General features: G+C 29.4%; 1 protein-coding gene across 1 annotated transcript; it reads left to right on the top strand.

Moving 5' to 3' along the window:
• The first annotated feature begins 805 nt into the window (after positions 1–805).
• Taf6 (TBP-associated factor 6) lies at positions 806–5,285 on the top strand. Its single transcript, XM_075305517.1, has 6 exons — positions 806–992; positions 1,062–1,868; positions 1,937–2,382; positions 3,020–3,205; positions 4,554–4,896; positions 5,050–5,285. Exons 1-6 carry the CDS (start codon positions 924–926, stop codon positions 5,134–5,136), a joined length of 1,938 nt encoding a protein of 645 aa, XP_075161632.1. The 5' UTR covers positions 806–923; the 3' UTR covers positions 5,137–5,285.
• The last annotated feature ends 8,054 nt before the right edge of the window (positions 5,286–13,339 follow it).

Below are 13,339 nucleotides of genomic sequence, written 5' to 3'. Positions count from 1 at the left end.
GATAGTGATATAAATGTTATATTTATAAAAATTTATAAATGTTTAATCAAATTAATAAACATGTACAAAACAATTGTGTTTTACTTGACCACAATGATTCTTTTATAAATATCTTAAAATGCGCTTTATCTGATTTTTTGAAGTGGCTCTTATTGACGTCGTTCTAAATTTATTAAAAAGGCACCTAATAACTGCACTCAAACGATACTTTTTTGTAGTAACTTGGCGTGGTACAACTTCTAAATAGTGACGGCGCTTTTCCGACGAGTTTTGGATGTCGTATACGATTGTTTTCGACGTGATGGGGATTCGCAGAAGCGCTGTCAAATTCAAGATTCTTTACAAACACACACATATTGTCGGGAAAAACTTTTAGTTTGGAAGGAGCATCAGCTGTTATTCTTATGCGCTGTTCAGACTATAAGTTTATCCGGACGATAATGCCCATGTGCAACATTTCGAGACATATCCCTTATGTTGGCCACACTATAAGTTTTACAGCCTGTTTCTTTTTCTTGCTTATAAATTCAGCTGTTTGTTTCCATTTCAGTCTATCGACAGTGCTCGATGGACATACACAAATAGGCTGTTATTCGACGGCATAATCGATACTGCAGCGACTATTTAGTTGTAGCCGACAATTCTTAGCGTTTGGCCACACTATAAGATTCTTTACAAAAACAGACATTCCGTTGGGATAAACTTATGTGTGAACGGCGGATTACAGTTTACCCAGGGAATTGCCAAATAGTGAATAGCGAGCTGGCAACACCGATGTAAGTACACAATATGGCATTTTGATTATTTTTTGACAGTGAATTGTTTTAACTTGGTTAAATTAGCATTAGTATTTAGATTGCAAATAACCCTCAATTTTTTAGAATAATAGTATATCGATAAACTTATTAGCATAATATTAACAAATGAGTGCTACAACGGGAGCAACAGCTGGTGAAATGCTTTATGGCACAACACTTTCTGCCGAGTCTATGGTAGGTTCTTCACTAGAACCAAAAACATGATTGTTTACAATTAATTTCTCAAAATCTCTGTTTACCCAGAAAGTGATTGCTGAATCTATTGGAGTAGGATCATTGCCAGATGATGCTGCTAAGGAATTGGCCGAAGATGTATCATTCAAGATCAAACGCATTGTTCAGGATGCGGCCAAATTTATGCATCATTCCAAAAGGGAAAAACTCATATTGAGCGACATTGACCAGGCATTAAAAGTGCGCAATATAGAACCACAATATGGCTTCACGGCCAATGACTTTATACCTTTTCGCTTTGCTTCCGGTGGCGGCAGGGAACTGCATTTCATTGAGGAGAAAGAAATGGATTTGACTGAGATTGTACAAGGTAATGTGGCGAAAGTACCATTGGATATAACTCTAAGAACCCATTGGTTGGCTGTTGATGGTATACAGCCAACAATTCCTGAGAATCCTCCACCTTTATCCAAAGACCATCAAGCTTTGGATTCTGTAAATCCCGTTGTAAAATTGGAACAGGGAGTAACCAAGGATACCGCCGGCAAACCAGCGACTGGCAAGATTCATAAATTGAAAAACGTTGAAACTGTACACGTCAAACAATTGGCTACCCATGAGTTGTCGGTTGAGCAACAGTTATATTATAAAGAAATCACCGAAGCTTGTGTGGGTTCGGATGAACCTCGTCGTGCGGAGGCTTTGCAATCGTTATCATCAGATCCAGGTCTTCATGAAATGTTACCTCGCATGTGTACCTTCATAGCCGAAGGTGTTAAAGTGAATGTGGTGCAAAACAATTTAGCCTTATTGATCTATCTAATGCGCATGGTAAAAGCTTTGCTAGATAATCCATCTTTGTACTTGGAGAAATATGTAAGGATATATGCACATATGAGTTTTCAAATGTATTATTGACAATTATTTTTTATCGATCTTAACAGCTCCATGAATTGATACCATCGGTAACCACTTGTATTGTATCGAAACAATTATGTATGCGTCCTGAGTTGGATAATCATTGGGCGTTGCGTGACTTTGCCTCACGTCTAATGGCACAAATTTGTAAAACATTTAATACATCGACAAATAATCTTCAGACTAGAGTAACAAGAATATTTAGTAAAGCTTTGCAAAATGATAAAACCCATCTGTCTTCATTGTACGGTTCTATAGCTGGCCTATCAGAGTTGGGTGGCGAGGTTATAAAAGTATTTATAATACCACGACTGAAGTTTGTCTCGGAGCGTATAGAAAACCATTTATTGGGCTCCTCACAAAGCAACACTGACAAAACGGCAGCGGGTCATATTAGAGCCATGCTACAGAAAGTATGTCCACCGATTCTAAAGCAAATACGAGGTCCACCTGATTTTGCCGAAGAGTATAAGTAAGTGGGAACAAAATTTTCTGCAGAAATAAAGTTTTGCAAAAATTTTCTATTGAAATAACATTTTTACAAAATTTTCTAAAAAAAAAATTGACAAAAATTTCTATAGAAATAAAACTTTGACAACATTTTCTAAAGAAAAAAAAATTGACAAAATTTTCTATTGAAATAAAATTTTCAATAGAAATACCATTTTCAATAGAAATAAAATTTTGACAAAATTTTCTATAGAAATAAAACTTTGAAAAAATTTTCTATAGAAATAAAATTTTGAAAAAGATTTCTACGGAAATAAAATTTTGACAAAATTTTCTATATAAATAAAATTTTGACAAAATTTTCTATATAAATAAAATTTTAAAAAATTTTTCTATAGAAATAAAATTTTGAGAAAATTTTCTATAGAAATAAAATATTGAGAAAATGTTCGACGGAAATAAAATTTTGAGAAAAATTTCCATAGAAATAAAATTTTTAAAAAATTCTCTATAGAAATAAAATTTTGAGAAAATTTTCTATAGAAATAAAATTTTGACAAAATTTTTCTACAGCAATAAAATTTTGAACTGTTGTGGCTTTTATTAAGAAATTGTTCTTTTTTTAAATGTGCTTTCCGTTATTTTCTTTTTCTTTGCAGAAACGATTTTGGTTTCCTTGGTCCCTCGTTATGCCAAGCGGTGGTAAAGGCACGTAATACACCATCATCAAATGTAACTATAACTGGTTCTAACACAATATCCAGCGGTACCATAACATCGGCTGCTCAGACTGCAACGACCTGTGGTCGTCCACAAGTAACACAAATAACTCCTCAAAGACAACCGTAAGTACTACTAGTGGAAATAAAAAAAATATTATTGGTTTTTTATATTTGATCTTAAATTCGGAATAATAGCAGGCATTTTGATCAGTTTTATGGCATTTGACCAGTTTCTCAAGGTCTATTTAGTATGTGTGTTATGATCTGCTTGGGTGTATAAATATCCCTCGCATTGTAAATGTGTCGATTTTTTTAAACGATTTTCACTTGCATTAACAAGGGAAAGTTACTACTTCAACAAGAAGAGAGAACTTACTCACAGTGGCCTTTGAGAGTATGACCTAACACAGAAATAAAATAAAATAAAATAAATATATAAAATTTATATAAATTTTTCTCATTTTTTTATAGAAAATTTTTTCTATATTTTATTTCTACAATTTTGTTAACATTTTATTTCTATAGAAAATTTTGTTAAAATTTTATTTCTATAGAAAATTTTGTCCAATTTTTTATTTCTATAGACATTTTTTTCAAAATGTTATTTGTATAGAAAATTTTGTCAAAATTTTATTTCTATAGAAAATGTTGTCAGAATTTTATTTCTATAGAAAATGTTGTCAAAATTTTATTTCTATAGAAAATTTTGTCAAAATTTTATTTCTATAGAAAATTTTGTCAAAATTTTATTTCTATAAAAAATTTTGTCAAAATTTTATTTCTATAGAAAATTTTGTCAAAATTTTATTTCTATAGAAAATTTTGTCAAAATTTTATTTCTATAGAAATTTTTGTCAAAATTTTTTTCTATAGAAAATTTTGTCAAAATTTTACTACTATAGAAAATTTTGTCAAAATGTTATTGCTATAGAAAATTTTGTCAAAATTTTATTTCTATAGATAATTTTGTCAATTCTTTTTGTCTAGAGAAAACTTTGTCAACATTTTATTTCTATAGAAAATTTTGTCAAAATTTTATTTCTATAAAAAATTTTGTCAAAATTTTATTTCTAAAGAAAATTTTGTCAAATTCTTTTTTCTATAAAAATTTTGTCAAAATTTTTTTTTCTATAGAAAATTTTGTCAATTTTTTTTTCTATAGAAAATTTTGTCAAAATTTTATTTCTATAGAATTTTTTATTTTTTATAGCTTTTTTATTACAATCCATTCTGTCTTTTAAGTCATCTATAGAAATTAGCTTCATTGTCCAAGCCTACTTAAATTGCAAATTTGATGGCTTCACATAAAAGTGATTAGACAAGACCAAAGATTAATCTCACAAATTATGGATAAATCACTGAACATGACCTTATGGAAATTATCAGCAACAAACACTAACCTATTTAAATTTAGCTTGGCCATTGGGCTCATTTATATTAAGGATTTTTTTTTTGCATTTTTTATTTGCAGAAGTCCTGTTATCACCACTATACCCCAGCTGCGGGGTATACAACAGACTCAAATACAACAACAACCACAAACGCCACAACCTCAAAAATTTGTTATAATGCAAACAACACCAACACCACAACAATCATCGCCTCAATCTGTCCTTCTAACGAATAATTCATCACTCAATGGCAGTGGGGTGGTTGTTGGATCAACATCGTCGACAACAGTAGCAAGTGGTGTCTTGGGTACTGGTATCATTGGGGGCAATGGTTCTAATAATCCAAGTACCAGTAATCTTTATAGCAACACTGTTGTTATAGGCGGCAATATGGGTTCGAGTGTATTAAATCGAAGTGAAAGGGTAAGTGGTCATTTGTTTTGATTTTACTTGGCATAGGCTACAAGAGCAAGCCTCTTATATGCTACTAATTTCTGATTTCCGTTCTAACTTCGTTTGGATAAATTTGTTTTATTTTCATCCCCGTATTTGTCTTTTTCTCCTTTATGTTTACAGACATCTGTTGATTCAAATTCCATTATAATCGAAACGGAAGAAATTAGACCACCACCGGAATTAGATGATCTATCACATTTGGAATGAGATAAGTGAATGGAACGGAATTAGGTATTTTATTTGCCACATGTGTCCGTTCTTTGTGAAGTTTGTATGGCCGTAAAAAATAACAAATCCAAAATCCTTTCTTTTTATATAAACAAAGTTTATCAATAAAACCGTAATGTGGAATAAAATGTTGAGTAGCTATCTTGGTACGCACGCAATAACAACGCATGTGCTGTGAGTATATATTGATTTTCTTCCACCAACCATTACCTTAACCTAATACAAACTCCATTTAACAAACACTTTGAATGAGCGCCAGCAAGTGAGTGCTAAGTGTTAAGGGATGTATGCCAATGGAGATATGGAGAAATTTAAACCAAATGCAGCTAAACAAGTTTTATAGATATAAGATTTTGATAAAATTTTCTATAGAAATAAAATTTTCTAAAGAAATAAAATTTTGACAAAATTTTCCATAGAACTACAATTTTTACAAAATTTTCTATAGAAATAAAATTTTGACAAAATTTTCTATAGAAATAAAATTTTGACAAAAGTTTCTATAGAAATAAAATGTTGACAAAGTTTTCTCTAGACAAAAAGAATTGACAAAATTTTCTATAGAAATAAAATTTTGACAAAATTTTCTATAGCAATAACATTTTGACAAAATTTTCTATAGTAGTAAAATTTTGACAAAATTTTCTATAGAAAAAACTTTTGACATAATTTTCTATAGTAGTAAAATTTTGACAAAATTTCTATAGAAATAAAATTTTCCAAAATTTTCTATAGAAATAAAATTTTGACAAAGTTTTCTATAGAAATAAAATTCTGACAAAATTTCCTATAGAAATAAAATTTTGACAAAATTTTCTATAGAAATAAAATTGTGACAAAATTTTCTATAGAAATAAAATTTTGACAAACTTTTCTATCAAAAAAATAAAATCTTGAAATATTTTTCTATCACAAATAAAATTTTGACAAAATTTTCTATAAAAATAAAATTTTGACAAAATTTTCTATGGAAATAAAATTTTGACAAAATTTTCTATAGAAAAAATTTTGACAAAAATTTCTATAGAAATAAAATTTTGACAAAATTTTCTATAGAAATACAATTTTGACAAAATTTTCTATAAAAATAAAATTTTGACAAAGTTTTCTATAGAAATAAAATTTTGACAAAATTTTCTATAGTAGAAAAATTTTGAGAAAATTTTCTATAGTAATAAAATTTTGAGAAAATTTTCTATGGAAATAAAATTTTGACAAAGTTTTCTATAGAAAAAAAATGTTGACAAAATTTTCTATAGAAATAAAATTTTGACAAAATTTTCTATAGAAATAAAATTTTGACAAAATTTTCTATAGAAATAAAATTTTGAGAAAATTTTCTATGGAAATAAAATTTTGACAAAGTTTTCTATAGAAAAAAAATGTTGACAAAATTTTCTATAGAAATAAAATTTTGACAAAATTTTCTATAGAAATAAAATTTTGACAAAATTTTCTATAGAAATAACATTTTGATAAAATTTTCTATAGAAATAAAATTTTGACAAAATTTTCTATAGAAATAAAATATTGAGACAATTTTCTATGGAAATAAAATTTTGACAAAGTTTTCTATAGAAAAAAAAAATGTTGACAAAATTTTCTATAGAAATAAAATTTTGACAAAATTTTCTATAGAAATAACATTTTGACAAAATTTTCTATAGAAATAAAATTTTGACAAAATTTTCTATGGAAATAAAATTTTGACAAAGTTTTCTATAGAAAAAAATGTTGACAAAATTTTCTATAGAAATAAAATTTTGACAAAATTTTCTATAGAAATAAAATTTTGACAAAATTTTCTATAGAAATAAAATTTTGACAAAATTTTCTATAGAAATAAAATTTTGAGAAAATTTTCTATGGAAATAAAATTTTGACAAAGTTTTCTATAGAAAAAAAATGTTGACAAAATTTTCTATAGAAATAATATTTTGACAAAATTTTCCATAGAAATAAAATTTTTACAAAATTTTCTATAGAAATAAAATTCTGACAAAATTTCATATAGAAATAAAATTTTAACAAAATTTTCTATAGAAATAAAATTTTGACAAAATTTTCTATAGAAATAAAATTTTGACAAAATTTTCTATAGAAATAAAATTTTGACAAAATTTTCTACAGTAATAAAATTTTGACAAACTCTTCTATCAAAAAATGAAATCTTGAAAGATTTATCTATCAAAAATAAAATTTTGAGAAAATTTTCTATAGAAATAAAATTTTGACAAAAGTATCTATAGAAATAAAATATTGACAAAGTTTTCTATAGAAATAAAATTTTGACAAAATTTTCTATACAAATAAAATTTAGATAAATTTTTCTATAGAAATAAAATTTTCTGTAGAAATAATTTTCTTAAGAAATAAAATTTTCTATAGAACAAAATTTTCTACAAATTTTTCTATGTAAATAAAATTTTGACAAGTTTTTATATAGAAATACAATTTTTACAAAATTTTCTATAGAAATAAAATTTTGAGAAAATTGTTCTATAGAAATAAAATTTTGACAAAAGTCTCTATAGAAATTAAATTTTGACAAAATTTTCTATAGAAATTAAATTTTGACAAAATTTTCTATAGAAATAAAATTCTGACAAAATTTCCTATAGAAATAAAATTTTGACAAAGTTTTCTATAGAAATAAAATTTTGACAAACTTTTCTATTAAAAATAAAATCTTGAAATATTTTCAAATATCAAAAATACAATTTTGACAAAATTTTCTATAGAAATAAAATTTTGACAAAATTTTCTATAGAAATAAAATTTTGACAAAATTTTCTATATAAATAACAAGTAATTTTCTATAGAAATAAAATTTTGATAAAATTTTCTATAGAAATAAGATTTTCTGTAGAAATAATTTTCTTAAGAAATAAAATTTTCTATAGAAAAAAATTTTCTAAAAATTTTTCTATAGAAATAAAATTTTGAGAAAATTTTTCTATAGAAATAAAATTTTGACAAAAGTTTCTATAGAAACAAAATTTTCTATAGAAATAAAATTTTGACAAAATTTTCTATAGAAGTACAATATTGACGACAAGTCAATATCCAAGAATTTGGAAGTATGCAAAAATAATCGCTATACCACAGTCCTCTGAAGAATATCGTCCGATCTCCATCTTACCTTTTCTGTCCAAAGTTTTTGAACGAGTGGTACATAAACAAATATATGCATATTTAAATGAAAAGCACCTTCTTACAAGTAGACAGTCTGGCTTTCGGCCAAAGCATAGCTGTGCAACTGCTCTGATAGATGTTACTAAAAATATACCATCAAATTTGGACGAAGGTATGATCTCTTGTCTTGTACTACTAGATCATTCAAAAGCATTTGATTGTGTCGACCATGAAATACTATGCAAAAAAAAAACTTAGATATATTTTCAATTTTTCAAATGCTGCAACTAATCTTACGTCGAACTATCTCCGAGATCGAGAACAGTCTGTGGTGATTGGTAACTGTATTTCCAGACCGCTGCAAATAACACAAGGTGTTCCGCAAGGATCAATCCTTGGTCCACTCTTGTTTTGTTTGTACATAAATGCGTACTTAAACACTCAAATATTCAAATCTATGCAGATGATGTGCAAATTTATCTCAGTTGCCCAAAAAATTAATTATCCCAAGGAATAGAAAAGCTGAATACAGACTTGAACAATATCTATATGTGGGCATTGGAAAACAAGCTACATATAAACCCAAACAAATCTAATTTCATGTTCTTTGTTGGTCGCTGGCGGTAGGTAACCACATCTCATTACAATTTGCATGACCAGTAAGTAGTAAAGTTGTCTTTACACGTTGCATTACATTGCGGTGAGTTATAATGACAATAATAAATACTTCCCGGTAATATTTGATAATTCTCAAAATGTAATGCTGTTGGCTGTTAATAACTTAATAAAATATAAAATTTATATGAAAAAGAATATGTAATGTAACGGTAATTCTGAAGATTTTTCATTTAGGTGTATTCTTCATAAATATTTCATAATAATTGTGTTTTAAATACATAACCTTACCATATTATATATTAAATAAATACTTTATTAGGTATATTATATTCACGAATTCAAAATCTAGAGGTACTTGAGGACCAAAAAAAGTTGTGCCGAAAATGGTGCCGATCGGTCCATGTTTTGGTATAGCCCCCCATATAGGCCGATCTCCGGATTTTGTTTCTTGGGCTTCTAGAAACTGTATTTACTATCCGATTTGCCTGAAATTGAAATTCTAGAGGTATTTTGGGAACATAAAGAGGTGTGTCGAAAATGGTCCGTATCGGTCCATGTTTTGGTATAGCCCCCCCATATAGACCGATCTCCCGATTTTTATTCTTGGGCTTCTATAAACTGTATTTTCTATCCGATTTGCCTGAAATTGAAAATCTGGAAGTAATTTTGTACCTTAAAGAGGTATGTCGAAAATGGGGTGCATATGTCCATGATTTGGTATAGCCTCCATATAGACCGATCTCCCGATTTTATTTTTGGGCTTATAGAAACTGTATTTACTATCCGATTTGCCTGAAATTGGAAATCTAGAGGTATTTTGGGACCATAAAGAGGTGTGTCGAAAAGGGTCGTATCGGTCCATGTTTTGGTATAGCCTCCATATAGACCGATCTCCCGATTTTGTTTCTTGGGCGTCTAGAAACTGTATTTTCTATCCGATTTGCCTGAAATTGAAAATCTAGAGGTATTTTAGGACCATAAAGTGGTGTGTCGAAAATGGTCCGTATAGGTCCATGTTTTGGTATAGCCGCCATATAGACAGATCTCCCGATTTTTATTCTTGGGCTTCTATAAACTGTATTTATTACCCGATTTGCATGAAATTGGAAATCTGGAGGTATTTTGGGACCACAAATGAGGTGTATGGGTCCATTTTTTGGTAAAACCCCTATATAGACCGATCTCCCGATTTTACTTCTTGGGCGTGTAGAGACTATATTTTCTAGCCAATTTGCTTGAAATTGAAAATCTAGAGGTATTTTAAGATCACAAATAGATGTGTAGCAAATGATGACTATCGGTCCATGTTTTGGTGTAGCCCCCATATAGTCCTATCTCCCGACTTTATTCCTGGGGCTTCTAGAATCCGTAGTTTTTATCAAATTTGCCGGAAATTAGAAATCTAGAGGTATTTTAGGACCATAAACAGGTGTGTCGAAATGATGCCTATCGGTCCATGTTTTGGTATAGCCCCTATATAGACTGATCTCCCGATTTTACTTCTTGGGCTTTTAGAATTCGTAGTTTTCATCCAATTCGTTTGAAAGTGGAATTCTAGAGGTATTTGAGGTACATTAATGTAAATATACTGGAACACATAAATGTAAATATACTGGAATTTTAGACCCTCAAAAATCTTTTTTTTTACCGGTCCGTTTGGTAATAGACCGATTTAACTTTTTGAGGGTACACCCAAAGAAAAAAATATTTTCCTCCGGAATGAAATTTTAGACAAACGAAATTTCCCTTTCGTATAGAGTATTTTCGTTTAGAGTAAACTAATCCGAATTTTTGATAAGCGATTCAACGATTTTCTCTAAAATTTGTGTCAAAAGAAAACTTTGCTTGTCTAAAATTTCGTTCCTCACAAAAGAAATCACCTCTTTCAGGGCATATTAACAGGCGCACTGATCATGAAAATTGCTTGAAACTGAAAGTAAAATTTCCAGATTTTACTCATCGTATTCATTTAAATAATGGCGGAAAAAATCTACAGATTAAAATGTTCAAATCAAGGCGTTATTTCATCATATACCCGATATGTTTATGATTTCTTTAAAACTCAAACCAAAATTGGTTCTCATAAATCCAGAATCTGTTCTAGTCTTCATAGGTAGAATCTGGTTGAACTGATTTGCTTGGGAGAAAATTTGTCATCAAACCCGCTAAAATTCTATATATTATCAAGAAACCCTCTATGACGAAGAGTTTTCAAAGTAAACTATTATATTTGATTTATGATTCGGCCCGGCCGAACTTACTGCTGTATATAGTTGTTTTTTATTTTTATTTTTATCATTATACCCTTCACCACTACTGTGGTACAGGGTATAATAAGTTTGTGCATTTGTATGTAACGCCAAGAAGGAGTAATTAGGAGTAATTAGAATTAAATTCTGAGTCGATTTAGCGATGTCTGTCTGTCTGTCTGTCTGTCTGTCTGTCTGTCTGTTGATGTATTTTTGTGTGCAAAGTACAGCTCGCAGTTTTAGTCCGATTGTACTAAAATTTGGTATAGGGTCCTGTTTCGGCTCAAAGACGATCCCTATTGATTTTGGAAAAAATCGGTTCAGATTTAGATATAGCTGCCATATATATTTTTCGCCGATCTGGTCATAATTGGCGTGTATATCAACCGATCTTCCTCAAATTCCGTACATCCGAATATTTTATGGGTCTCGAAAAACTTGCAAAATACCAGCCAAATCGGTTCAGATTTAGATATAGCTCTCATATATAGCTTTCGCCCGATTTACACTCATTTGCCCAAAGAGGCCAATTTTTAACTCCGATTTGGTTGAAATTTTGCACAGGGAGTAGAATTAGCATTGTGGCTATGCGTGCTAAATTTGGTTGAAATCGGTTCAGATTTGGATATATCTCCCATATATAGCTTTCGCCCGATTTACACTCATATGACCACAAAGGCCAATTTTTAACTCCGATTTAGTTGAAATTTTGTACAGGGAGTAGAATTAGCATTGAAACTATGCGTGCCAAATTTGGTTGAAATCGGTTCAGATTTGGATATATCTCCCATATATAGCTTTCGCCCGATTTACACTCATATGACCACAGAGGCCAATTTTTTGCTCCGATTTGGTTGAAATTTTGCACAGGGAGTAGAATTAGCATTGTAGCTATGCGTGCCAAATTTGGTTGAAATCGGTTCAGATTTAGATATATCTCCCATAGATAGCTTTCGCCCGATTTACACTCATATGACCACAGAGGCCAATTTTTAACTCCGATTTAATTGAAATTTTGCACAGAGAGTAGAATTAGCATTGTTGCTATGTGTGCCAAATTTGGTTGAAATCGGTTCAGATTTAGATATAGCTCCCATATATATGTTTTTCTGATTTCAACAAAAATGGTCAAAATACCAACAATTTCCTTGTAAAATCGCCACTGCTTAGTCGCAAAGTTGTAAAAATGACTCTAATAATCCTAAACTTCTAATACATATATATATATCGAGCGATAAATCATAAATAAGCTTTTGCAAAGTTTCCTTAAAATTGCTTCAGATTTAAATGTTTCCCATATTTTTTTACTAACATTGTGTTCCACCCTAGTGCATTAGCCGACTTAAATTTTGAGTCTATAGATTTTGTAGAAGTCTATCAAATTCTTCCAGATCGAGTGATATTCAAATGTATGTATTTGGGACAAACCTTTATATATAGCTCCCAACACATTTGACGGATGTGATATGGTATCGAAAATTTAGATCTACAAAGTGGTGCAGGGTATAATATAGTCGGCCCCGCCCGACTTTAGACTTTCCTTACTGGTTTTAATACTTATTATTTTTTTTTCTTTATTACTTTTCAATTATTTAGTACTTTTTTTATTATGATTAATGATATACTAAATAATTTGTACACTTATATTTCTACCACTGATATCCACATACTATAATTATAAGATTTAAAATTTTGTCGTATGTGAAAGCAAAAACTGAATAAAATACAAAAAATACAAATAAAATTTTTGACAAAATTTTCTATAGAAATAAAATTTTGAGAAAATTTGTTAAAGAAATTAAATTTAAAAAATAATTCGAAAAATCGAAATCCATTCAAACTCACCACTCGTGAATATTTTTCTCAATATCTATTTGGTGAAGGATACCTGCATAGTCATCACCTAGATCAATAAACACACATGGTGTTGGTTTGGAGTGGTATTTTCCAAAAATGTATCCCAAAACTATCTAATCTCAAAAAATGTTTTTTACTATGTGTGGTGGTGGCACGTGGCAGACTTCCCATGTTTAAGGGTAGCATGGGTGACCTACATGTTAGAAAGTAAGTGGCTGTTGTGATGGTGCTAGTGGTGGTGGTGACGGATGGGTGATAGAAAACCTTTTACTTGGCATAGACCAAAATGATAACAACAAGGAAAGTAATGATGGTAAGTAAGT

This window comes from Haematobia irritans, chromosome 4 (assembly GCF_050003625.1).
Source record: "Haematobia irritans isolate KBUSLIRL chromosome 4, ASM5000362v1, whole genome shotgun sequence".
In the NCBI taxonomy this organism is placed as follows: Eukaryota; Metazoa; Arthropoda; class Insecta; order Diptera; family Muscidae; genus Haematobia; species Haematobia irritans.
This window is presented reverse-complemented; position numbering and strand designations above follow the sequence as displayed.